This window comes from Pterocles gutturalis, unplaced genomic scaffold (genome assembly GCF_000699245.1).
Source record: "Pterocles gutturalis isolate BGI_N339 unplaced genomic scaffold, ASM69924v1 scaffold51456, whole genome shotgun sequence".
In the NCBI taxonomy this organism is placed as follows: Eukaryota; Metazoa; Chordata; class Aves; order Pterocliformes; family Pteroclidae; genus Pterocles; species Pterocles gutturalis.
The window spans coordinates 1-26338 of NW_010099819.1; the positions used below are offsets into that span (position 1 = coordinate 1).

Sequence of the window (26338 nt, forward strand, 5' to 3'; positions counted from 1 at the left end):
CACTAGCTTTTCTAGGAGAATACTGTGGGGGACAGTGTCGAAGGCACTAACACCCCTAGGTCCCTATGGGGTGAGTGCTAAATTGAGTTCTTGCTAATCGGCTAGAGCCCTTACGATCAGACTCACCCATATTGTGGTCCTGGTCGGTGAAGGTACAGGAGGAAGAATTTCTGCCAGATCAGTGGCATGAGAGGGTGACCAGCGGGAGTAGCAAGGGCCTGATGAGCCCAGCGGTAAATCATGAGCCTCTGAAGGGAAGGTACGATGGGCAGCTTCAGCTGGGTCTGTGCTTTCTGTAAAAAGAACATTTTCAGACAAGTGTTTTGCTGCAGTTCCCTGTTAACAGCTTAACGTACCAGATTAACAGAGCGTGAAAAGTCAGCAATCATGGAGGAGAAAACTTTGGAAACATTCACACATCTGTTACACAACTTTAGTGTAAGAGCTGCTCAGCTCACAGTTGCGTTGGACAACTCTGCTGTTAAAGAGCAGTAATATACCTCTGACACTGAAAAACAAAAATATAGCATGAATGGAAGGGCTATGGAATGGAAGGTAGATGTTCCTGCTTTAGACTTCTGTAAGACCACTGCTGTTAGAAAACAAAGCAGCAGAAGTGAAGCACCCAACACGTTCCAACCAGTAAAAATAATATTCTTAAGCCACGTGAGGACAAAGAATCCTACAGTGCGCTACTTTTAGCTTTTTCCAGACTATACTCCACACAGCCCTACTGAAAGTCTAAAATGTAAAGTAAAACAGATGTGAAGAAAGAATACAGAAGGAAAAAAAGTTCAGAAAGTCTTGGAAAATAATTCAGCAAATAGTGAGAAAAGTAAACCCCAGACTTTTACATGAGAAATGATCTTTGAAATAGCAACACATTTGTAAAATAAGAGTATCTGCATTCCCCACCTCCGTGGTATAGAATAAATCCACTGAAGATCATGAGGCATTCAGATGACCCAGAAAATCATGTAAGAGCACTGATGTGATTGAAGTTTTCTGTAAATAATGGCATATTAAAAAACAGATATCTGCATGGTAGTTTAGAAATGTTCAACTTAAAATGTGACAGAAAACTTCCCTGAGGTATATTGTCTCCTGGAAAGTCAGATAAAGCATTAAGTTATGCTTTTATCCTGGTAAGAAAAAACACATAAGATAAACACTAAACAATACAAGAGAACACTTTTCTCCAGCAGTTGTGTCTAACAAAAGCAGTTCTCTCACCTTCAAAGCTTGATCAGGAGTTAAAGCATTAAGAACCAACTCCCTTTCCACAACTCTTCGAAGCTGCGAATCTTCTTCAAATATTGACTCCATATTTAACACCACCCAGGAAAACCAGACCTATAAAAACAGTCACAACAGAAACTCTGATGACAAAGTGGCATCAGGAAGCTTTCTGTTTTCTTAAGAGAAACATGTCTTTGCCAGGTTCTCATTACAAACTTGCAAAAGCATTATCATATTTCAACAAGGTAACTGAGAAGCAGTTTCCTCCTTACCTACATTCCAAAATGCTCTTTGTATTCTGTACAATCTTGGGAAAGAAGGGGGGAAACCAGGGACAACTAACAGAATTATCCAGAGAGTTCTGGAGGAAACAACCTACTCAAACCCTCTAAAATAAGATCTCTGCTCTACAGATCTCCAGTTGTGGTTCTGTAGGATTTTTTTTCTTTTTGCTCTAATGAGGAACTTGCTTAAGCAGAGAGAAAGCAACTGACATTCAAAATATTTATCAGAAAAAGACTGATCTAATACAAGAGTCAGGCTTTACATATTTTCTCTCATTAAGTATACTGAGAACAACTGAAGATTAAAATAAATCTTTACTAATAAATCCTATTATATGAATTCTTGGTCACAGATCAAACTTCTTCTGTACAAAACATCCATGCTCCCTTCAGCGAAATAAACCCACAGCATTCTCTTAAGGTTAAATTAGGAATTTATCAGAAAAAACCTCACAAACACAGGGATAGGATTTGCTTTCTGCAAAAGCAGAAAAAAAAACCTAAACATCTGTATATCGTTTATTCCAGAGTTCTTCATGGAACACCATCATACCACTCACCTGAGAGGAACTGGCATTGCCCTCCACAAAGGAAGGTGTCGCATTGCCTGCCACAATCCAGCTAACAAGCGAAGACAGCAGACCCTTGTCACAATGATAGCCCAAAGCATTCTGCATGGAAACAGAAAACATTTGGCTTTGGTTTTTTTTTGTAAGCAGCCTAACAGATGATTTACAAGGTACAGGTATGTCACTCTACCTTCATCCACGTTCCTTTTTGCCTCACGTTGCTACTTCCCAACCTCAGCTCAACCCGCTGCCACTGAAATGCCAGCTTGTACTCTATTTCTTTTTTGGGAGAGGATGCTCTCTTTTTGTTCTAAATACACTATCAAACATTTAAAAATGCAAAGACCACAAACTAAAATACTCTGATAGAACTCATTAATGAAACCTGTGTTCCAAATAGATTTGAATTCTTATTATTCTTCAAATACCAAATATTTTACTAATCTTGATCTACTCAGAAACAAACCAGATAACCCCATTATCACTCAATCAGGACTGTTTTTGTTACATTTCAGGAAAACACAGAATTAGAACGAAAAACACACGAACCGGCCATTTACTCACCAGCCACACCATTATACCGCATCCATTTACCTTGTGCTGTTGGTAAAGCAGCTTTTGTACGCAGTCCTCTTGACTGTACTGAAACGCAGCTCTACACAAGTCATCCAGCAAGAAGAGAGTCGCCTGGTCCCTGTGCCACAGCTGCTGGCTGGTGAGGACCTGAGCCCAGAACTCCAGTACCGCAGCCGGTCCCACTCCGTTTGGCCGGTCACTTAGAAAAATGTGAGTCTGACAAATTGAAGGGCAGAATTATTCAGGAGATTGCAGCTTCAATGAAAGGATAAGAATATATTGAAGAACTGTTTAAATTATTTTAAGGATAGACCCACAAGTTAAGATGATGCTCTCCATGCCTATGTAAAAACGGCTTTATAATTTCCCACCTCCAAAAGAGATTCTAAGCATCGTGTGCATGAGCAAAAACAGACTCCAGGGCCATAAGCAGGAGCCCCTGTGACCCACAGGTACAAATGGCACCTCTTTCTAAAGTATAGTCTGCTGTGCCTGCAAAAGGACCTCCCAGAGAAGGTATGTTTCCCTTTAGTCCTTAACTCTTCTCTTAATTTCAGTGGCCTTCATTCTCAACCTCTCTGCACTTACAAAAAAAATTACATTTTCCTAACACAGTAACATTTTTCCATAGCACAGCCATAAAATAATGGTCAAAAGCAAAGCTTTCAAACATTAATATATCTGCTGCATTCCTCAACTAACACAAGTGAGAAAGTAGGGCTGTCTACCACATTCCCTTTTTAGGCAGAGCTTTGACCTGCTATTAGAAAAATCCATTTTCATCATCCAAGAAGTCTGGAAGGCACATATCATTATTCCTGAAGTATTTCAGGAAATCAAACCCAACTATTCGTGCTTGATGCAGGGTACTCCATGGTTACAGAAGTGCCAGCTTCAGTATCCCTTCTAACCTTAAGCACTCAGTCAAAAAAAAAGCCTACTTATTTTTAAAAAACCTCCTCCCTCTCTTTTTTTTTTTTTTTTCACTGATGAACATTGATGCTTTTAGACGAGAATAATCTTACCTGTATCATACTACTGAGCAGCTTAACATTTTCTCCATAGTTCACTCCTGTCAAATGCTGTGTTACTTTATGTGTAACCTGCTGGGTCACGCCTTGAGGGACTCCGCTATCCAGATGAAGGAACAGTTGAACATAAGCTAAAAACCTACAGACATCAAGAAATTAAATTAATTCTAAAATTTCTCATACAGCAGAATACACAGAAAACCCGCTTCTAGAGAATTTAAAACCACTCAACAGCACTGGTTGACACCCAAATACAAGGCTTTTGATTCAAAACCATGCTGCAGATTTAACTGTTCCATTTTAACTCTGCCATAGGCACAGTATGAGCAGTTCACAGCAGACTGTAATTCCAGGCAGCTCATCAGGACTGAATACAGTTCTTGATCCTCATCAGCACCCAAATCTAGATGGTTTGGGAGACTGCCAGGTGGTCCAAGCCAAAAACGCTGCAGGAACCACACTACTAATTTATCAGGACAGACACTGAGGTCAGTAGGAGCCACTTCTACAACTACTTCCTCAACAATAGTCAGCCCCAAAAAGTAACTCGGCAAACAAACCAGACACACCTCCCCATCACCTGTGTCACATTCTCACTGGATGCAAAACCCAGAATGAAGCCTGATAAATTTAACAATCAAGACTAACTTTCATTGCTCTTCACCAATAAAGGTATTAGGAACATACAATGCTTACTGTTCATTCTTCAGGAGATAATACTGGCAAGAGTAAAATAAGGGTAAAATTTTATCCAGCACGTGGACTACTGTTCTCAGATACCTAGACTGGACGAGTACACCCAAAAGAGGGATCCCTTCAGCACAGAACTTCTCAATGCTGTCAAAACAAAAACAAAATAAGGAAAGCCACAATAACTATCAGTAGAAAGGGACATGGGTGTTGACTTTTTTTTTGGTAACTGAGATGTAGAGACATTCATATCTTCACACATGTTCTCTGAAATCCTAAACAGCTAAATCCACAGAGTTTTTTCTTCAGCTGCAGGAGTCATTCGATTGCTGACAGATTTAGTATTTCCTGCCCTTCTAGGGGGTTGTATTCCATCTTGCAGAAGTCACTGGAGATGGGGGTCTTCATCTATCAAGTTTCAATCAATTTAAAGCTCAAGGTTCTTGCCTAACCTAGGCAATTAGCCTCCTTCTCCAGGCAAAGGAAGCACATATAGTGGGAGTTTTGTATTACCTAGCTTTGACATCTCTTCAGGATGGATGATGCTCTGCATATCTTTCTTCACTACCTATAGATGGAGCTCAGAGGGTTAAAAACAGATGGTTGCCATCAGTTGGGATGAACCCTGCTCTTACTGTCCAGAAAACTCACTAGCAGCAACTTATTTGGTACATTGCATCACATTTTGCTAACTGAGGCAGGTTGCACATTAGGAAAAGATGTCAAACATTAATCCTATGTCTACTCTCCGTTCATGAAAATTAAATATTGTATTAAGTCACTAGCATACAGTACAGCGCTTTGTTTCTTCTGCTCATTAACATAACCAGCCTTGCATTTTTGCGTGTGATAAAGATCAGTGCTACTGTTTAGACAGGAGATGGATACCAAACGGTTCTTCACAAAGACAGAGTGTTTGGGGGGAAAAAACTCCTGCTCAGAAGTAAAGAGGTTCCTTGTTTTTCATTCCGTGCTCAAAGTGACATAAAAACTTCCACTCTCAAACCAGAAGCATGTATGCATCTACAGCATAACCTCAGCATCGAGCAATTACTGGGGGAAGGAAAGGAAAGCCAAGACAATTACTCTTTAAAGAGTAAAGCAGAAAACAAGTTAGTCAAAATTTTGAACATGAGTGAGAGATAAAGAAACGACAGATTCAAGGGAAACAGACCTGGAAGAAATCGATTAATCAACGCCTGGCTCTGTACTTTAATCAACTGATATATTTGATTATGCCACAGTAAAGACTGTGTTGGAACACAGTCAGAGCTAGGAGGTTCAGTATCAATGTTATTAGCAGCATGAGTGGTTTTTTTCCTATTTTCTGAGCGCTTTGCTGCAGCCCTGCTAAAAAAGTCACCTGTAGAACAACCCATTCTGTAAGTGTGGTTAAAAGTTATTCCTGTCCATTGCAATCATGCTAACCTCTCAGTTTCAATACTATTTTGACCGTAACATGCAGAAGGCAAAAAATAGTATTAGCAATATAAAGGAAATGGTATGCTGTTTGAAACTACAGTCCCTGCTCAATCCCTTGCATCAGAAGTCTTTTATTCTTTAAACGTGTATAAAGATGTTAAAGCCCTCAGTTCATCATTAGGTATGTTACTGGGGCCATCCATCCAAGAAAAACACAAAAAAGGACACTTACCTGTGACCTAGTGTGGTCATTGCCAGTGCCAGGTAACAGCCGATGGGGACGTTTGCTTTAACAGCCTTCAGGAGGGGGTGAAGCGTGACTGACTCCGTCATGTCGAGCACACTGTCAGACACTGGGACTGCAGGCCAGCCGTGCTGCATGCCACGGTCATTTCTGTGAAGCTTTAACCTCAAAATCAAACCCCATGCCCACTGATTAAAGGAAGTCTCTGGCGTTTCTCCGTAACGAACAATGCTGGCTAAGTAGGAGACCTGGAAGAAAGCAGCAGGTACAGGAATGAGAGGAAGCACAGCCATAATCCAGCACGTGTGGCACTAGCCTAGGACTTGGGTCAGCTTGGAGGAGCTTCCTCTTCTGTCACGATACCATGACACTAGATCAGAGCAACAGTAGTTACTTGTCAGACACATCACGTAGCACCATCAATTAAGTTTATCTAAAATCCCTTTTGGTAAAGGCTATCAAGCTATACAGTTGGGCTAAAGTTCTCCACACTAGATGCTGATCTTGGATTAAATTTGTTTAAGACTGCTAGTGGAAGGAAAACAAAAAATATACACACAAAAGTAACATTTGTCAATACAAAGCCTGAAACTTGGCAGCGTCTCCTTAGAAAGAAGTCTGTAAACTGGACAAGCAGAGTCTCTGTGTCATGTACATGCGTCCATTACCACAAAGACCCTGTCTAGATCAAAGGAATTATAAATCTTTGGGAAAAAATATTGTAGATACTCTGACAGACCAGTGTAAATTGCAGAGCTGGGAGTCAATGCAGACACTTCATCCTCTCTGACTGGTGGTACAAGAACCTAAGCACCTTCTCTCAAGTTCCAGCTACAAGCTCATGCAAGTCAGGACAGATTCACCAATACAAATGGCAACCACGGCTGAAATAGGCTTAAAAAGAGAACTCATCCAGCTGGCACAAGACAACAAACTATGGTTAAGTAGTGCATAGATGCAAGTCAGAAAAGAGCAGAGAAAATACGGAACAATTCAGAGCATGGGAAGAAAAGACTGGGGAAAAAAGCACAGCAGAAGAGGGGAGGAGAAAGCATTGTACAAGGAATACTGAGAAGACAAAGCACAACACAATGCTAAAAGTTCTGACTAAATAAATAGAAGCATCTTGGATTGAATATCCAAAAAAGGGATTTTTAACCTTGATCTTTCTATCCTGCCAGTCCCCTTCTGTAACTTGGGAGCCTTACCTTCCTCAGTCACCAGTGTGCTGTAAAATCAATGTCATAAATGTCTGTAGGGTGTTCAAGTAACACAGCACTGATCACTACTGAAAAGCTCATAAAATCTTGAGTTTTTAAATAGTGCAAAACTATACACTGGAGACACAGGAAGGATGACTCTTATGTTCACCAGTAGTAAGCAGCCTCTCGTTAAGCAAATAACTGTCCAACTCCTCATGAGTAAAGGATGCTTTGCAAGAACAGTTTGCAACTATCCAGCTACAGGCTGGATAATAATATAAACCTAAAAGGGCGAAAAATTTAAAATTTCTATTTCTCATATAGATGTTCAATGCGAGTCTAACAGTATCTTCAAATAGGTCTGTGGGTACAAAAATACCATAAGCTGGTATATTATGATGTTCTAGTAGTATGAAGATAGCCCAGCTTTTAAAAAGAAAAGACGAAAACAAGGTCCTGACCTGAAGTTTTTCCTACCTCTCGCTATTAATAAGCTATTCCCTGAAATTCGTAAGGAATACCTGTTTTATGCTTTCAGAAAGCAGACCAGCATATGGTTTCTGGGAGAGATATTTCTGATATGCTTCCAGGACCATCAACGCAACTTCAGAATGGACAGCTGGATCCAGATGAAGAGCATCCTGCTAGAAACAGAATCATATCACAAAATGTCCCCTCACTGAAAAGGTCTCTACAACTGTATCACTCAGTTGCACTACAGAGAAATAAATCTTAATTTGAACAGACAGAAAGAGATGAAGTATTGTAATAGTTAGGCAAAACCTTGGCCAGTAAGAAAAATTTCAGTCCAATGTTAAAGAATAATGAATTCACACTGGGCAATACAAAGCTCAACAGCTAGATTATTTCCAGAAAAAAAGTGAACATAATCACTTCTCATGTGAATTTGGTGGATTTACAGCAATTAATCTAAAGATCCATAGATGACACAGTACAGACACAGGAAATCCTACCTTTAAAAACCAAACCAAAAAGCATATCATGTTTTTTGTATCATAACACAGTAATTCCTCTTATCAATTGCCACATTAAAAAAAAAAATTTCCCCATATCAAAGGGTACAGATATGTCACTATGATTGCACAGCAAAGACCTCCCAGTTAATTTTCCCTATCATTCCTTTGTTTTCACGTGTCACCAAGGAACAGGGAGAAAAAGCAAGGCAATCCTCATGTACAAGTATTAGCTCAGCCAAGAGAAGAGTTCAGTACCATCAAACGCAGAGATCACAATGTTGAAATGAATCGCTGAACAGAGACAACAGGATTTTTCCCCAATCTAATTTCTGTTTGTCTCTGAAAAAACATTTGCCTTCAATTGGATCCTGAACCAATGGAGATCCTGGAGTAACCCATTCTATAGAACATTTTCCAATCATTTAAATAATGCTAATTTCAAGTTGGTTTTTTTTTGCATTGTGAAAAACATACTTGGATACCATCCTGCAAACTACAGTCACACCAGTCTCATACACACTTCTTGGAGGATTCCTCTATTTCTGCAGCCACAGACATCTTCATCAAGCGACTCATAAAAACTGTCCTGTCAGCAGTTTCCTCTTGTTTAGAGAGAGGAAACTCCTGCTTAAATATCTCTCATAATCTCAGCTACAGCACTACAACAAAGCAACACAAGCAAATCCTCAGGCAGAATGCTACAAAATTACTGTGAAGTTCCCATCCTATGCCATCAAGTGTACAGCCATTATATAAAAAGCACGTAATGAACCATTTTCAGATTCAGTTATATTCCCAAGTAAATACTTTTGCTCTGGAAAACTGACCAGGTTCAGGCCTCCTGTTTTTAATACATACATGCTCACCAAATCCCCAGTTTAGCCCTTCCAAGATAATGCAGGCTAGTTTATTCTCCACTGTCGTTAGACTGTAATTTAATAACCAGTCACGAATCAGTGCTATCTCAGACGAAGAAGGCTTCCACAGGTACAACGGCAGTTCTTTAAACAGATATAAAGAAACCTTTGAGGGCAGAAAAGAAAAAGGTCAATCAGTACTCAGCATGGAACAACAATCAGCATTACGTCCTTCTGTCTTAAAGGGTGACATGATCAAAAAAACATGGACAGGACTTCAATATGATCCATTCGTACCAAGTTGTATCTTATAACACAGTCTGGTACAGCCTCTAGTTTCAACCAGGTGCCTGCTTTAAATTATGGGAGTTAGCACTTACCATCCCAACTTTCTCAATGGTCTCTCTAATTCGATCCAGCAGTACAGAAATAATCTGTGTATGGATGCTGGCAATTGCTCCCAAGAGTTCTCGACCAACTTTTGAAAATGTCTCTCTTGTGGCAAGACTAACATAAGACACCTGAGAAGAGAGAAGTTACTGGTTATGGCTGACCTTCACCAACACCGCAATAAAATATCTTTTGGAAAATACAGAACCAAATTGCTCTTGGTGATCCCGAAGAATGAGGTTGATAAATGCCAATAAAACTGAAAACGAATGACCTATAAGATAACGAAATTATTACGTCACTGTGCCAAGAACAAAGTACAAAACTAACCACGGGAACACCACCACTCCACACACACACACAAAAAAAACCAAAAAAAAAAACACAACACACACAACACCACACAAAAGCTACACATCACAACAAAAAAAAAACCACACCACACAGGGAATTTCAGGGCTACAAGTTAGACCTGTGTGGGAAAAATAAAGCAAAACAAAGATATTTTTGTTCAGTTGTTTCATTCTGGCTTGGTCTACCAACATGCTGTTCTTTCTCCCAGAAAGTCATGAACTTCAGGACATTTTAATTCAGTACTAGATTATCAACCTCAGAAGTAGCACTTTCTTAGTTCCATGCCAGGACAAACTACAGAAGCCACGAATGTTTCATTCCTTCCACTGTCAAAAAGGAAAAGAGGACATTCATTCTTTTACAGTAATATTACTCACCTCATATATCTCCAGAACAATGATTTTGATAAAATCTTCATCGACATCGGCCCGTTTGGTTTGTGCCATCTGAGCAAATGTGGTGAGGAGACAAATTTCTTCCAAGCAGTTCATTGATTTGAGATACTTTTCAAAATTTTCAAAGTGCTCTGGGTCTAGAAAAAGGTCACAGGAAAGAAACATGATAAAAGAAGTGTTATAGGACATACCTCATCAATATATACACACATTTATCAACATGGCTTTAAAATAAGGTGCAAGAAACACCATAATATGTAGTCAGTCTGCATGATTCAGTAAGTATGCTAGGAATTCATAATGAAAGCTAAAACTGCTTCAAGAACAGCTAGAATTCAATTTGCAATATTATTTAACTACGCAATGTCAATTATCCACAGGAAGAATTCCTTGAATGTTTTTGCTTTTTAAAAATGGTTAGCATGGTTGGGCTTCCATTACACACCGGAGCAACTAATTCTACAGATCATGTCCAAATTATATGAAAGGATTCTAGTTTTAATCAGCACACATTCAAGAGAAGATTAAAACTAAGTCCATCCAAGCATAGCAGAGAGGTTTCTCAAAGTCAATTCAAGAAAATTACTGAATGCACTTGTTTGGTAAATGTCTGAAAACAGGGAACTGAAGTTGCACAGGACAGGAAGGCTAAGAGATGCTTTCACTTGAATTCAAGACAGGTTTCCTCTTTAAACCTAAGAGTGACATGTTTCCAAATGCAAACGAACCATTTCATTCCTCAGGGTGGGGGATAACAGGAAAGGAAGGGTACAAAGAAACCTGAAGAGGACTTTAAAATAATTTTTATTTATTCTAAATAACTCTGAATAAGAGTCTGTGCAGCAAAACAAGCACTGAAAGCTGCATTTGAGCTGTAAAATGCTTTGGAGTAGCCTGCTTCCTCTTAGGCATAACATGCCAGTAAAAACTGTTTATAATCTTGTCATAGCAGCTGAATACACTGAAAAAGTACTCATTGTAGCACTCAGCTACTTAATCTGCACAGGCACGTGCTCAGTGTCCTTGTGATTAAACGCTTCCACTTAGGTTATGCTCTATTTTAAGGACTTTCAAAAATTTTGCTTCAACCTGAGAAGGTCAGGTTTGTACAGCCAAAACATCTCATGAACAGCATGCTAGAGGATTGTGCAACTTAAAAAAAGAGTTTTTCCATACAGTAAGAGAAATCACATTGCTGATAGATACAAGAGACATACAGGGGATGTCCCATCCATTCATCTCCCTTTCTTAATGCTACCTTTTATCCTTATACCAGAAGTTACACAGCACTGTGTATTTTGTTGGTGTTTGGGGGTTTTCTTAAGGTAATGCAGAAGCACAAAAAAAAAAAAGACTAAGCCATTAGCTTCCATCACAGATATAACTGGAAGGGGAGAGAAGAGAAAAAAGGGATCTGGTAAAGTCAAGGACAAAGACCATAAGCAGAAGGAAGAGGGCTGGAACCAGCTACTGAGCACATGCGCACTACACCTTCTCCGCTGCAAGTCACAGCTCTGCCGTCTCCTAGCTTCCTGCTGCAGCTGCATCTTCCTCTTCACCATACCTGGGATCATCTGAAGACCCCACACCAAACTCAAACTCACACTGAGCCATAGCTTGGGACTGAAGGATGGAGACAATGAAAAAGAGAAGAAAGACCCCACCTAAATCCTGTCATCTCACAGTGGCGCAATGATATCTTCATCACCCAGTGGGTACTGGAGCCAATTCCCTTCCTCCTCTGCACATCTGATCACATCACAAGTTCAGAGAGACCCTAAATATCAGTGTCTCCTCAAATCTTGATAGTGGCAGTAAAGAAACTGTAAGTAGAAATGTTGTTCATTGGGTTCTCACTGCCAATTGCAATGGAAGCAAAGACAAAACTGTCAATCCTGTATTAATAAACTTACAGAGAACACGTTTGTACTCACACAGGTGTGAAACATCAAGAAGTTACTAGGTTATTCCATATTTCCCCAGAGGTTTATTTTATATCTGGTAGCTCTCATACTCCAGAGGTCATCCTAGGAAGTGCAGCTCCATCACTGCACTCTGTTTTATCTGCTACCTATCCCTTAAAAGCGACTGTGCTCCCACCTCTATACGTACAAGCCTAAAGCTTCCATCAATTACCAAAGGCTGGCTACCACCTGCAGATAACATTTACTCTTAACATTTCTCACACTTAATTTGGGAAGGGAAATCAATGAAAAATGTTATTGCCCAAGAGAATGTTAATGCCATGGTTTTCTAGGGTATGAATTACAGGAAATTACGTCAGCATGATATTGGCAAGTGTCAGTCAAAAGAAGCTATTTCAAAAGATCAGATGGATTTTACTGAAAGAACTCTTGATATTCCCTGTCTAGACACTTATGGAAAATAGTATTGTGCTGACATAACCCATTGAGAAGAATGAAGAGAATAAAAATATCCTGCATCAGCATACCAGAGACTTTGAAACACAGAAGTTAGCTGGAAGCAAAACAAAGCCTGAACAAAACAAAAAAAATTCAGTGTTTGTTACCGTCAGAGCTGCAACAACCCACCACATCATATTACATTCTCTTTGTCTGAGATGCAGTTAAAATGTCTTATAGAAACAAAAATTAAGAAGCCCTACTGAAACAGCGTAACTGCTACTGTTTTGGCTAGTTAGTGCTAATTAGATCAGCACTTCATAAAGGCACACAGCTACAGTCTTGATATCCCTCTCCCACTCTGCATAAATTTTCTTTAATGTTAGCTGAGCTTGCAAAGAGTCAAGACATTCAGTAACCTCTCAAGATTGCCGTTTTCTTCTGCTTCTCCATCAAAAGACTTGGTTGATGTGGTAACAGCTATCTGAGCTACCAGCTAGCTGAAAAGTAGAACTGACAGAGTGAGATTTGCTCTCCCTGAAGACAGCAAAGAGGCTGTAAAGTAGGGAGTTACTCCTCGATTGACAAGGAGGCAGGTAAACAAAGTCCTGAAATATTTTCCATGAAGAAGGCAGCAAAGGGAAAGCAGCATTCCAGCTGGCTTCTAAATAACTGTGCTATAGCTGAAGCCACTGCAATCACTGTGGAGATAACACAGGACAGAAGTCAAGGGAAAACAGAAAGAAAATGTGGCATATAGGACAAGAAAAGCATCAGAAGAAGGCTTGAGATAGGGAAAATATCTGTAGTTGTGGAACATAAGCAGGTACCCCACAATATAAGTTACTGAAGCCAAAACTAGAAATTTAGGGTGGGGTGGAACATCAACAGCTCACAAAAAGAAAAAAACCTTAATGACACAATATTCTTTGTCTGAGGATTTAAATCTCACTTTCCAAATACTATCAAAGGTCAAGATGGAATCTGATGCAAGATACACAAGATGTACCTACTGCGTGGCACTTCTGCAGCTCTCTGAAGCAGCCAGTACCAGTCAGAGAAAAAACTAAAAGGATCGTAAATACAAAAGTTTCTGTTAAAATAAGAGTTTGGTTAAACAAGTACTGGAAGGCTGTGAATTGCCCGAAACACTTCTGAGGCCCCTGGACCAGCCATATTGCTGCTGAGGGTCCATTTAACAATGAAACCTGCAAAGAATTAAACCCATAGCTGATGCAGCAGTAGCTGAATCTTTGAGAACTGGTTCTGAGTGAAAGAATTCTACCTTTGAGTCTTTGTTTGCAGTCAGCAGGTTGCAGAGCAGAGCAGAGCTTTTCCAGGTGCTCGCTCTCCGCACAGTGCATGACAAAGAAGAGCCTCCAAAGCATGTTGCTGGATAACGTTCCATAAGGCATCTCGGACATGAACAACCAGACTCCCAACCTGTCGGATTTGAAGAGACAGATAGAAACAGATTCATCTTGATAAATCCCAACATTTGAAAAAAGGAGACATATGCCCACATCTCTGCCACAGAACAGAATTAGAACTGTGAGGATATTATCTTAGCATCTCAAATTCTGAGTTAACCTCATTCTGAACTGAACAAGCCCCCAGAGCTTCTGACAGGTGCTAGATTCAAGGCATAACTCCCTCCCCTCTTATAGACTGAATATGCCGAAATATCCTGCATATTGCAGTCTTGTTTAAACCATTAAGTCTTTAAAGCTTCTGCAGTTCCCAGTTTCAAATATCTAACTCCTCCAACATGAAGTCAGGATCAATAATATTAGACAGCCTACCTTTTTGCCTTCAGAACATGTAGAACAGCTCTGAAAAACAGCTCATCGAACTCCAGTTGCAATTTTTCCAGAGAGTAGGGATGCGCTACGGATCCATATTGTTTATTGCTGCTGATGTACTGGGCCCAGTGGTCACTCACATGACAAAGTGTCATCCTACACAGCAGAGCAAACAAGTCAAAGAAGCATCATTAAGTAAGTCATCACCATATAAAAACCACAGACTAGATCAGAATCTACTCACAAGAGACAAGTTCAACCTCTGGTTTCCAGAGATTTCCACTGAAAATAGTCTGGCCCCATCCTCTTGCGACTCTCCCTTTATATATTTGTATACATTGATTAGATCTCCTCTCAATCTTCTCATCTCCAGGCTAAACTCAGCAATTTCCCATTTCACAGGCAGCTTTAGAGTTAACAACTCTGGGATTTCAGATTCCCAGATCAACTAACCCTAAACTAACTCTCAGAGCAAAATCTACCCAAGAACTGTTCAGGTTTTTTTGTTCTGTTTTTTTTCGTTTGGTGGGGTTTTTTTGTTCTGTTGTTTTGTTTGGTGGGGTTTGTCTTATTTGTTTGTTTGGAGGTTTGCTGGGGGTTTTGGCAGCTCTGAGCTTTAAATCAAACTGTATGGAAAAGATTTAATCATATCACAAAGAAGATATTCTCTTACTTGATCAGCTGACCAATTCGCTTGACAAACTGTCGGTACCGTGCTCTGTTAAATGTTTCTAACCCCACAGAGAGAAGTTCCACTAATGAGTTTGCAAAAGCAAAAATCTTCATCATCTCCTGAGGAGTTGTTTTTTCAGGAAAATAAGCACCTAAGACCGAGACAAAAAAAGAAGTCTCAAAAAAAAGTGCGAATCTGGATTTTTTAAGCAACTTAACAAGCACTCAAAGTAACAATTCACCATAGAGCTGGCAAACATTAGTTATACTGAACTGAAATTTATGTTTTGTTATGAAATGAGCAATAAATACCTATTAAGTATGAAAGCAGAAATAAACCATGCAGGTTGTAAGACCTCTAGCAAGCAATTATCCTCACATATACGTCCAGAGATTTAGCAAAATAAAGAATTAATACATAATTGTAAAAAAAGGACAGTAACGTTACAGCTAAGAGGCAAAGGAGAAAAATTAGTTCTGAAAGCACATCTGTGAGTATAACTACCGAGCAGACCAAAACTCAGGGAAAGGACTCTAACATTTTGCATGCCAGTATTGCTGTAATTTTTCAACTAATAAGCAGCTGATTTACCTCCAGACTTAAATCCAAGGAACTGCTGAAAGAGTTCATAAAATGGAAACTGTGACAACAGAGAAATCAAGTCTTCTTCCGAAAGCAGAATCCAGGTTGTCTCAGGATCCTCATCCTATAGACAAATACAGGCGGTTTTAGTAGATTTACAACAAAACACATGGTAGAAGGGCTTCGCTATCACACTAATTGCAGTTTGCTTGTAAGAGGGAAACAAAGAAAGTACAAATGAACTCTCCTTGACACACCACTCCCAAATTCCTCTTCTGTGTTTCTACATGAAAGCCCTCATCAGCCAGGAAACAGAACTAGAGGCAACGCTATGTCAGTCCAGCCAGCTTCTGAAGGGAAGCAGCTATTCAAACATGTCCACTTCCACGCTCCTCTTGCATGCAATAGCTCAAATGTTTAAATTCTGTCTGTTAATACTCGCTCCTGGAAGCTCCACTACCTACAGTTATATCACAGAGATAAAAGGAGAGTAAAATACATCTAAGTTTGGAATAATTATTTTTAACGGAACATCAGTTTTTCTTTCTCCATTTCACAAAATCAATACTACAATCTTGAGCAAAAGCACAAAGACAAAAAAAAGAAGTCATTCACTGTACCTCTTCTCCTCCTTCATCTACCAGGGTCCAGTTTCCAGATTCTTTCCCAGATGAAGAGGAACTTTTCCTTTCACTCGGTTTCATATGGCACATGAAGTCCCCCCGATTTCTGATTTAAAGTGAAAAATGAAGTTTACAAAAATTAGAAAATTAAAAATTATGCATTAAGTCACCTTTTGGTTAAGAGAAGTTATTAAAAAAAAATACAAGAACAAGAAATTAAACAAGTATGTCACAAAGCTGCCTGGCAGAAAAGGACCTGGGGACCCTGGTCAACAGCCAGCTGAACAGAAGTCAGCAGTGTGCCCAGGTGGCCAAGGCTTATACACCAACTTCACAAGCCCATTACTCAAGGACTTCTGTTGCAGAGACAGTTTAATGAACAGGCCACCGTGCAAGGCAAGAACTTTATTTCAGAAATCACAGTAACAAAACACGTGGGCATGGCAGCCTTCAGAAGCTATTTGACAGCTAAAATAAAGGCTGTATTTCAAAACGAATGAGTAAAAGGAGTTTGAATCAAACATGAATCTCTAATTTATACTTGCTTTCATGACTTTGCCTGCAACAAACTTTCAGGGTTTTACAAGTACATCTTGTGTTATATTTTCTACTCTTAAACAAACGGAACATATTTATAAAATCATATTCATACTTACTTGACAGGAGACATAAGCAAGGCAAGACACTGCATGAAATGAAAGACACCTGAGGGGTTATCCAAGACTTTGATCTGAAATGAAATGCAAAAAAAAAAAAGTAAACAAACCTAAATAAAGTTACAGTCCAAGTAAAACAGAGGGAAAATTAGTTTTATGAGAGAAATTAAGATTTTGACTTTCATGTTTTTCACTAGCTTTTTGTTCAGACTAAAAAATATGCGTAAAAGACTGTTTCTAAAACCTGGAAAAAGTATTGCTATGGCAAAATATAGGGAGTTTTCTGAAGAAGTACCTACAGAAATTAATTTAAAGGAGGAGAGAAAAAAAAAAGAAAAAATTCAAAAGCTCCACAAAAAGACAACTTCTCTCTTCGTTTCATGTGCACATCTGGGCACCAGGGGGAACTGGGATGCTGACCACAATGGAAGGTAAGACACTACCTCCAATCATCCTTTTATTTCATTGCTTGCCTTTCCCCTGTTAGTGTAACTGCAATCCTTTCCTAAGGCTAGATTGCCAACATCTTCACCTCTTGGAGGAGTAAAAATGTACTCTGCAAGAACACCCTATTGCCTTTGCACTATCTGCACTCCCTCTGATCGATGCAAAGTGAACCCTTGCCCTGGAAATTACCTAACTAATAAACTTTCCAGGGAAACCAGTTCCATTTCAACATGCAGGATACAAAAATCTGTTCTTCGTCATCCCTTATACATTACAGAGCTGCCTCGAATCTCACTTGTTTCATAGATTATGATCTCATAGATTTAGTAGATTTAGACGAGATATTAGGAAGAAATGTTTTCCTGTGCAGGCGGTGAGGCAGTGGCCCAGGTTGCCCACAGAAGTTGTGGATGCCCCATCCCTGGAGGGGTTCAAGGCCAGGCTGGATGAGGCTTTGAGCAACCTGGGCTGGTGGAGGGTGTCCCTGCCCATGGCAGGGGGGTGGAACTCGATGGTCTCTAAGGCCCCTTCCAACCTAAACCATTCCATGATTCCATGACTAGGCACAAGACACTCTCCTCTCTGACTCACTCCACTCTCACTCCAACTTCCCAACAATAAAGAATTAAACATTCACACCTGAATGAACGGAACAGCCCATTCGCTGATCCCAGCCGGACACCGAAGGATGTGGTTGAAGAGGAACAGATGGTCACCTGGACAGCCAATTCTTTGCAACACTGCCACCTAAAAGGAAATATATTGGAATCTTGTAAACAATTTCAAGGCTCATTCTTTTATAGTCTTGCTAACTAGAGTAATACTGTTTTTTTTTTATTTCTCTTCCAATGCTTTATAATAAGCATCAATTTTCAGAACAAGTTAAAGGAGAAGAACATTTAAAAGTCCACTTGCTTGCTTATGAGCCACAAACCACTTTCCTTGAAAAATTAATTACTTTACAATTGCATTAAAAACTAATTTATTTATAAATCAGCCAGAATAGAAGTTTCTAAAAAATGACAAGTCTGAATAATTTTACTTTCAAAATAAGTAAAACCATAATGAATATTAAGGCCACTTTGAGCAGTGCTGGCTGCTCAGGTGCAATCCCTTATTAATGCTGCTGACCTCCACTGACTTCATTAGACAAGGGAATTCATTCTAAAGATTCACTAACAGATTCTGATCCTCAAGTAAAACAAACCCCAGAAAAATCATTGCATGTGAGACAGCAAGAGAAACAGTAATACTTTCAGAAATTACTCCCAAATTCATCCCATGTGTTGGATCAAACTGATACATCCATGCTTACTCCCTCACCAGTCTCTGCAGCCACATGAGAAGGTCACTCTGAAACTGAGGATCTTCAATAACTCTGCGTGTGAAGCTGAAAAGGACGCTGATACATTCCTTCAAGTGGCCCAAGTCTGAAGAAAGATTTTCTGACTGCTTTGAAACTGTAAATTAAAAACAGAATTAAGAAGCTTTGATGAGTAGCATTCAGAGTAGTGGCATAAGTAGTGGTTTTGGGGCTGTATAGAAAACTTGCTCTCTCTATCTATAAATATCCAGATATTTCAACACAGCTGCCTGCTAAATCTGACAAAGAAGAACACTTACTTAGAGAACTTTACTTAATTTTATAATTAAGCACTGAGTGCTAATACAAGAAGAATATACTATGGTTACTCTTATAAAAGGTTTATGTTGAGGGAAGGCCTTTTGAGAACCACCATTTACTAAGCATATAAACCATCTGGGGACTGCAGGACAAAGGGAGGAAAACTAGGAAGGATAAATATCTGGAGTGGGAGCAGGAGGAATATTTTAGCTAAAAGATTATATAGGCACAAACCCAAGTAATACGCTTAGGCTAAAAACCAAAAAGACTTCCAAGTATTAGAGCTGTGAGATTTCAAATGACCTTCAAGAGGAAATAAAGCAGGAAAAATACCTGCATAATCAGTTTGGCAAAGGGACTGTATTCTACACTTGACAACAAAAGTTTGGAGTCTGGGTGTCCCATCCCACCCACTGTTCCTCTACAGTAACCAGTGCAGCATGCAGTTTAGACAGAAAAAGGTACTCCTGCATTCAGCCTCCACTCTCCAGGTGAATAAATTAAGAGAATTTGAATTTTTGCATTCAGCCTCTGCTCTCCAAGTGAATAAACTAAGAGAATTTGAATTCTTCCTGTGAGAAAAAGGTTTCACTGATCCCTACATGAGATCAGCACATTTTAGCATCAGAGGAGAAACACTGCAGTATACAAATTCCACCATAAGACTCCAGAAGTGCAGGTGAACAAGCTGCTGGGCACCCAAAACAGCACGGGCAGCGGTCTGGACCAGCAACACACCTTGTTCTTGCTGCTGAAGAGCCACCGATCTCAGCAGGGACGAGCTGCTGAGCAACCTGTAGACGTATGACTCCACTTGCAAGCGGGACAACACCGAAGTGTACAAGTGCAGTGCCAGTGTCTGATGCACGTGCTCTGCTTTGGCTTCCAACAGCTTTTTCAGCTCTCCCAGCACGCTTTCATTCAGCTTCACTGTCTGGTAGCGATGGTGACCTGTCACTTTGCACTGATCCGCACAGACACCCTGAAAAGAAAGCAATTTTTTTATTTAAGTGGATTCGTCATTTTGCTGGGCCAAGTGTGCTTACAGAAATCAACCTGGGCATAACCCTCCCCTTAACAAATTTCAAAGCTTTCATAAAAGGGGTCACTTCACAGGTGGAAAAGATAAAGATGATGTAATATCCTACATACTTTTTAGAGCTGCTGATTACTGAAGATTCATATCCCTGACTTTTGAAATAAATTACTCTATAAAACCCTCAATAACTCAGTTTTAGCAACAGACATTGTGACTTTTCTGTATCACTGACAGCTGTGAACAAAATCAGGTTTCTCTACTCCAAGCAAGCACAACTGCTTCTCAGTTTATAGATTTCCATAAATATTTGGATCTGCTATTTTAAAGCTAAAATATGTACTGAAACAAGATAAATATTTTTCTAAGCTCTCAGAACTGAATATTTATAGCAATTCCCTATTGTACATGTAAATTTTTCAGAAATGAACGGTACTCTAACTTCCAAACCTGGAATTAAAAGCTGAAGCCAGTCTTCCTCTGTCCTCTCTCTTAACTTTTCAGCACAAGAAAATCACAATACATAACATTCCTGTTATTTTTTTTATGCAACCAGGAAACAGAGCCAGCACTTTGGAAGCTTAGCTTGAAAGCATCACTGTGTTTCCCAAGATAGTATAATAAGAATTTTAAATTGGTATAAAGTTAACAATTATTCTGGACATACAATAAACACATAGAGAATGGGGATGGAATAAAGCAAGCAGCAAGCTTAGCCAACTCTATGATGCCCAGTGGGGACGTAAGAGTGAAGCCACAATTGCTTTCAGTGTAGAAAGTGATGAACGCAAAACAGAGTCCAGTGAGGCTGAGTGTTACTCCCTAGTAAAAAGAAAAAGATTCAGATCTGTTCAGTGGAGGTCTCTCAATGTCTCAACTCTGAGGAACTGCACAGGAGAGGCACTGCACTCACAGAAACAACAGTAAAAGCCACCACGCACAGAAGGACTTAGCACCCTTGGACAATTTTAATGATGTGTTGGCTACAAACAGCATCAGAGTGCCAGAATATTCCATTCACTTCCACTATAACATCCAGCTCCAAAAACAAGTTACACAGAACGAGTTTGGGGGAAAAAATTTTTCTGATGCATGCACCAAAGAGCTCTCCAGACCCCTCAAGTTTGCAGACAGCGATGCTGCAGGGTACTGTGACAATCCTGGAAGCCACTAAAACCACAGCACCACTTACGGAGCAACAGCTCCTGAAAGTGGATGGACTTCACACTCCCCACGCTTTGAGCAACAGAGTCACCCACGAGCATGACTCGAGTTCCTCTGCAACTGCCACCTGTGACTGCAGGACAGTCAGGAATGACGTCAATGAAATCTGTCACTGCAGGCAGCAAGCCAGATGGGACATCACCACTACAGTCATTCTGAAGTCCTACTCCACCATGTATCCCCTGCATCCCCCTGAAATACCGCAGGACAAACTTCACCCAGCCCTGCAGGTAGAACCAGCTGCACCCAGCTCATTCTGAGTGACTGCAAACACAAGTCTGACTCCAAGAGATCACTAACAGAGATCCCACTACCCTACACTCAGAGTTTAAAAATCAAGCAACAGTCTTAAATCTCAACAGGATGACACTCTGAAGTACTGGGGGTCAGCAGAGAGACAGAAAGCAAAGGCAATAATCTCTTTTAGAACAAAACAGCTTCGATATGGTAAACTTCACAGCAAGTACAATTAACACCTGGAATCACATCTAAATAGTTTGAGTTCAAAGGCAGCTTCAGCAACAGCACCTGCACAGTTTTCTGTTCTTCTTTAAAAGTCCATAATCTCCCCTTCACATTTTGGCAGTCTGTGGTCATAGTCTGCAGCTCTGCCTCAGCCAGCAACACCTGCTTCCTGCAGCGCATGTAGTTCAGGAGGAGTTCATAAAATTCATGCCTCTCCTGATGAGCAACACTTTCAAATTCCTCCACGTACGAGTCAACGTTCTCCAACCATGAACATGGCTCAAAAATTTTCAGTTGTTCTCTGGTAAATGGCACCAGTTCTGGCTCAGTCGGGAGCTCTGGATACAGCCTTTCATTGTGCAACAGAGGTTTAACTGCTATTACGGTTGGTCTCTCATAGGATAATTCAACAGACAAGTCTGGATAAATTGATTTCAATCCTGGACGCTGAATACGCATTTTGGATTTTTCAGAGAGCTGTGAGATACTAAGAGGAAGCTTCTCTGAAGAACAGACAAGAGGATTTTTAATATCTTGTGCATTTTCTGTTTCTTTGTCCTGTACAAAGCTCACTGCTGCCTGAGAGCCAGCAGCACTGGAATGAAAGGTACTACTCAATAAATCAGGATTTCCTGATCCACTAGCAACCACCTCCACAGAGCTGTGAGGTTTGTCCGACTTGCTTTTTCCACTCTTCTCAACATCCCCCCCACATTCCTCATGGGAAGGATAGGTTTTGAATTCTTCTGCATCTGGGGAAGGCTCTAGAGCCACTGTCGAAGTCCCTTCATTTACTGAAGTTAAATGACTGTGGGGAATGTCACACACAGCATTTACACTTTTTCCATCCTCTGCTTCATCACTGAGACGAATTTCTGTAAATTCTCCAGGATGTTCCACTTGCACTTTACTGGCTTGAGAAGACACTTCTGCCACAGGAGGGAGGAAGACATCATCATACTCTTGTATCAGGGACTCCTCACTACTTTTTTTCTTTTTTTCCTAGGAAAAAAAAAAAAAAAAGAAAATTAACAGTGTGTCACTACCAAGTAAAATTCTCCCTCTTTCAGCCCAAATTCCACCATCACCAAAACTAGTGTTTGTCAACATCACAACTCCAAAAGCCCCTCTTAACACATTAGTTTTCATAATATTAAAGGTAAAAGCAAATGTACCAAACAGATCCTTGTTCTTTATCTGCCCTTTGAAGACTGTCTATCAGTGTCTATTTTCTTGGTCAGTTCCTGAACAATGCTTCAACGTTTCTAACTAAAAGCTATGAACACCACAGGACAGAATGTTTCGTTAACATATAAAATAATCAAAATAACAGGACCCTGACCTCTTAAAAGAGGTACTAGATTTCAACATATTACAAAAAAGTTACTTTGCAATTTGTCTGAAGTTTTACAGAAATAGCTTAATGAATTAAAAATTATTTTTAAAAAAGTAATTTCACAACAAAGAAAGTCTGGAATGTACTCTCTAATTACATTCTAAAACCATCACAACAGCTATACAATTACTGAAATACCTGATTTCAAGAGATATTACACACAAGAGATGTAGAAAAACTTACCAGTGATATCAAAATAGTAAACCGATTATCCCCTTTTAACATCAGCTTGGGGGAAAATATTTCCCCTAAACCTAGTTTAAGGTGTAGACTAGCCTCCTTCCCAAAGCACAGCATGGGAAATTATGCTGCACTGGAAATCAACAAAGATTTTGTCAATTTGTAAGTTGTTTGCCAATTTGTAAAACAAGAAATTGGCCAAGTGTTTTGCCGATCTGTAAATTGTTTGTGTGTAACGACCAGTTTATTATAAGCAGAACTGAGAAGAGTTAGGTTAGAGCGCTACAGTTAATATAGCGCTCAGATAATATAACAAAGAACACAGATGAAATTAGGTAAAGTTCTCAACGCTCCTCCATGACTGGGGAAATGACAATACCTTTGGAAACCTGGTGGCATCACATACACTTTCACTAAACATCTGAGGTGACTTTGCCTTATGACTGCGCATACACAAAAACAGCTAAAATCAAGCCTACCTCAATCTCAAGCCTAATTTTACTTCCAACATATGCTCACAGCTTCTTTATAAGATAGCAACATGCTCTCTCTGCTTTCAGACTATGTTTCCCCATATATTAAAAGCTGTAATACATCTGACCACAACACACTTCGATACACTCCAAGGCTAGCTAAAGCTACAGGTGAGAGGTTAAAAACAGATCAGCAAAATTCTTTAAACCAGGACTTGTTGTTATAACAAACATCTCCTGACAATTAACTCAAAGAGTAATTTCCACAGGATACTGTATCACTATTACATTATTATAACAGAATATATTATAATTTTGATGTCTCACTGATCTAACACACACTTCACAAATACATGCTGGTCCTTTCACCTCTGCAATCTCAAAGCTCCCTCTTGCAGTCCTCATAGAGATGAAACTCCCGTTATCTCTTGGTAGCATTCTGTATTCCGCCCAAATGCTACTGTCAGATAAAATAGCTGCTTTTTAAATTTATGAAGTGTCTTCCAGTTTTCACTTTCCAAGGCAAAAAAAAAAAAAAGGCCATAACCATTAACAGGGATTTCATCTGAGAAAGGATGAGAGCAATCAGGTTCTGAATTAACACGAAAGCAAAACCTGCTCTTCTCTTTTCTACAGGTTTGGCCTTTAAGCCAAAGATGATGCCTGCTCATTAGCCTTGTCCCATGCCTAACCATTCTCTAAGGACACCAATTATTTTTCCAGAAACATCTCTGGAGTAACTGAGTGCTACCCACCGAAATGCACACAGACATACAGCATCACCCTCACCAGTTCCAGGTTCACTGGTTTTGCCACCTCACTGTGTTCAGATCACTCTGGTGTTATTGGTGCTGGATGAGATTCACATTGGGGCTACTATTTTCAGAAAGCCCTGGGCTCTGTTTCACTACTTAGCAGCTCCACAGCTGAGCCTTTCTCCCAACTCACGAGAATTTCAACTTTTCAAAGGATTATGGTTGTTTCCGAGGCATGGGAATGGAAAAGGCCTTAATGCAGCGGAGCCCCAAACTGCAGCTTCAAACACCCCTGCCTATTAACAGAGCTGAACATAAAAATAGCAACAAAAAATATCAGGAATGGGTCACGTGCAACACTGAAGAATTATGGATCCTCACACGTGACAGGGGCAGGGAATTGTTTCACAATGAATTACACCTGGAAGGGACAGCCAAAACCACCTCCAGCCAAAAACTGCTGCTGGAGTCACCGTAAACAAGTCATTAATGAACTGCCAGTGTCATCTGTGACTCACCACCTTCCTGCAGGGAACCGAATCTCTTAAACAGAAGTCTTAAGATTTGACAGCCTTGCACATGCTACAGGGCTGAATCAAAACAAAAACAATAACACACTTACTCTTCTGGCATTGTTCTTCCCTCCAATCTTTACTTGCCTTGAGTTTAAGAATCACAGCTGCAGCTGACACTTGGATCTAACCCTTCTTCTACAAAACAGTGACCAATTAATCCCCTAATTTCTTTTCAGATGGCTTTGACAGCCATGACTTTGATGCCTTTGCTCTATGTGGTGCAGTTTACACCATGTAGAGGATAAACAACGAAGGGAAACACTTCCATTTTGACCCATCTCTGAGGCGAGACGTTTCAGTTCAGATCATTTCCACAAACAACTGAAACTCTGTGTAAGCAGAGCTGCAAGCAAAGCAAACCCTTCGGAAGGCTGTCGGCACTAACACCGTGAACAAGGAACACACACAACAGGTTTAAAACCTAGGAAGGGCGATACTCAACAACTGCAGCACCAACTAATGAAGAACAAATGCTGTCTGCTATACACGGCCTCACATTTTGAGCATTTCAAAGCCAAACCTATACCTACGAGACGTAGTAAGATTGGCACCCCACACTATACTAGAACACTGCTAACTGCCAATAGCTCCACTGCTTCACGCAGATGCAACTCCAGCTGTCTCGCTGCGCAGAGCTATTTGACAAGGCCATCCACTATGAGAATAAAAAGCTCATTTACACCTTTTTAGAAGAAAACACACACACACCCCCTGACCCAACTGCTTCCAGCAGAAGAGAATGAACAAACACGGAGTGTAGTGATAGGACGCGGAGTAGTGGTTTTAAGCCGAAAAAGGGGAGATTTAGACTAGATATCAGGAAGAAATGTTTTCCTGTGCGGGTGGTGAGGCAGTGGCCCAGGTTGCCCAGAGAAGCTGTGAATGCCCCATCCCTGGAGGGGTTCAAGGCCAGGCTGGATGAGGCTTTGAGCAACCTGGGCTAGTGGGAGGTGTCCCTGCCCACGGCAGGGGGGTTGGAACTCGATGGTCTCTAAGGTCCCTTCCCACCCAAACCGTTCTGTGATTCTCTGAATCTAAAGCTGAAAGTACCCGTGAGCCCCAGGGGCCCCGGCCCCGCCACAAACGGCAGCCGGCGCTGACAGACCGGCCGCTGGGCCGACCCCCCTCCCTCCCACAGGCGGAACAACACCCCGAGGCGCTCCCCACCACCCTGGGTCCCGGTCCCCCTACCTTAGGCCTGCTCTTGCTCCGGGCCTTGCGGGGGGCCCTCAGG

General features: G+C 40.5%; 1 protein-coding gene across 1 annotated transcript; it reads right to left on the reverse strand.

The window, feature by feature from the left end:
• Positions 1-126: 126 nt before the first annotated feature.
• On the reverse strand, positions 127-22727 carry EPG5 (ectopic P-granules autophagy protein 5 homolog (C. elegans); the record flags this gene model as incomplete). The annotated part of the gene is made up of 21 exons (XM_010077246.1): positions 127-293; positions 1234-1353; positions 2084-2194; positions 2687-2884; positions 3694-3838; positions 4396-4536; positions 6044-6303; positions 7779-7901; positions 9093-9257; positions 9472-9612; positions 10213-10367; positions 13879-14036; positions 14396-14551; positions 15069-15219; positions 15660-15774; positions 16271-16379; positions 16930-17003; positions 18016-18123; positions 18700-18836; positions 19739-19982; positions 21789-22727. Coding segments are annotated over 21 exons (3917 nt in total), but the record flags the coding sequence as incomplete, so codon positions are not given.
• Positions 22728-26338: the final 3611 nt, after the last annotated feature.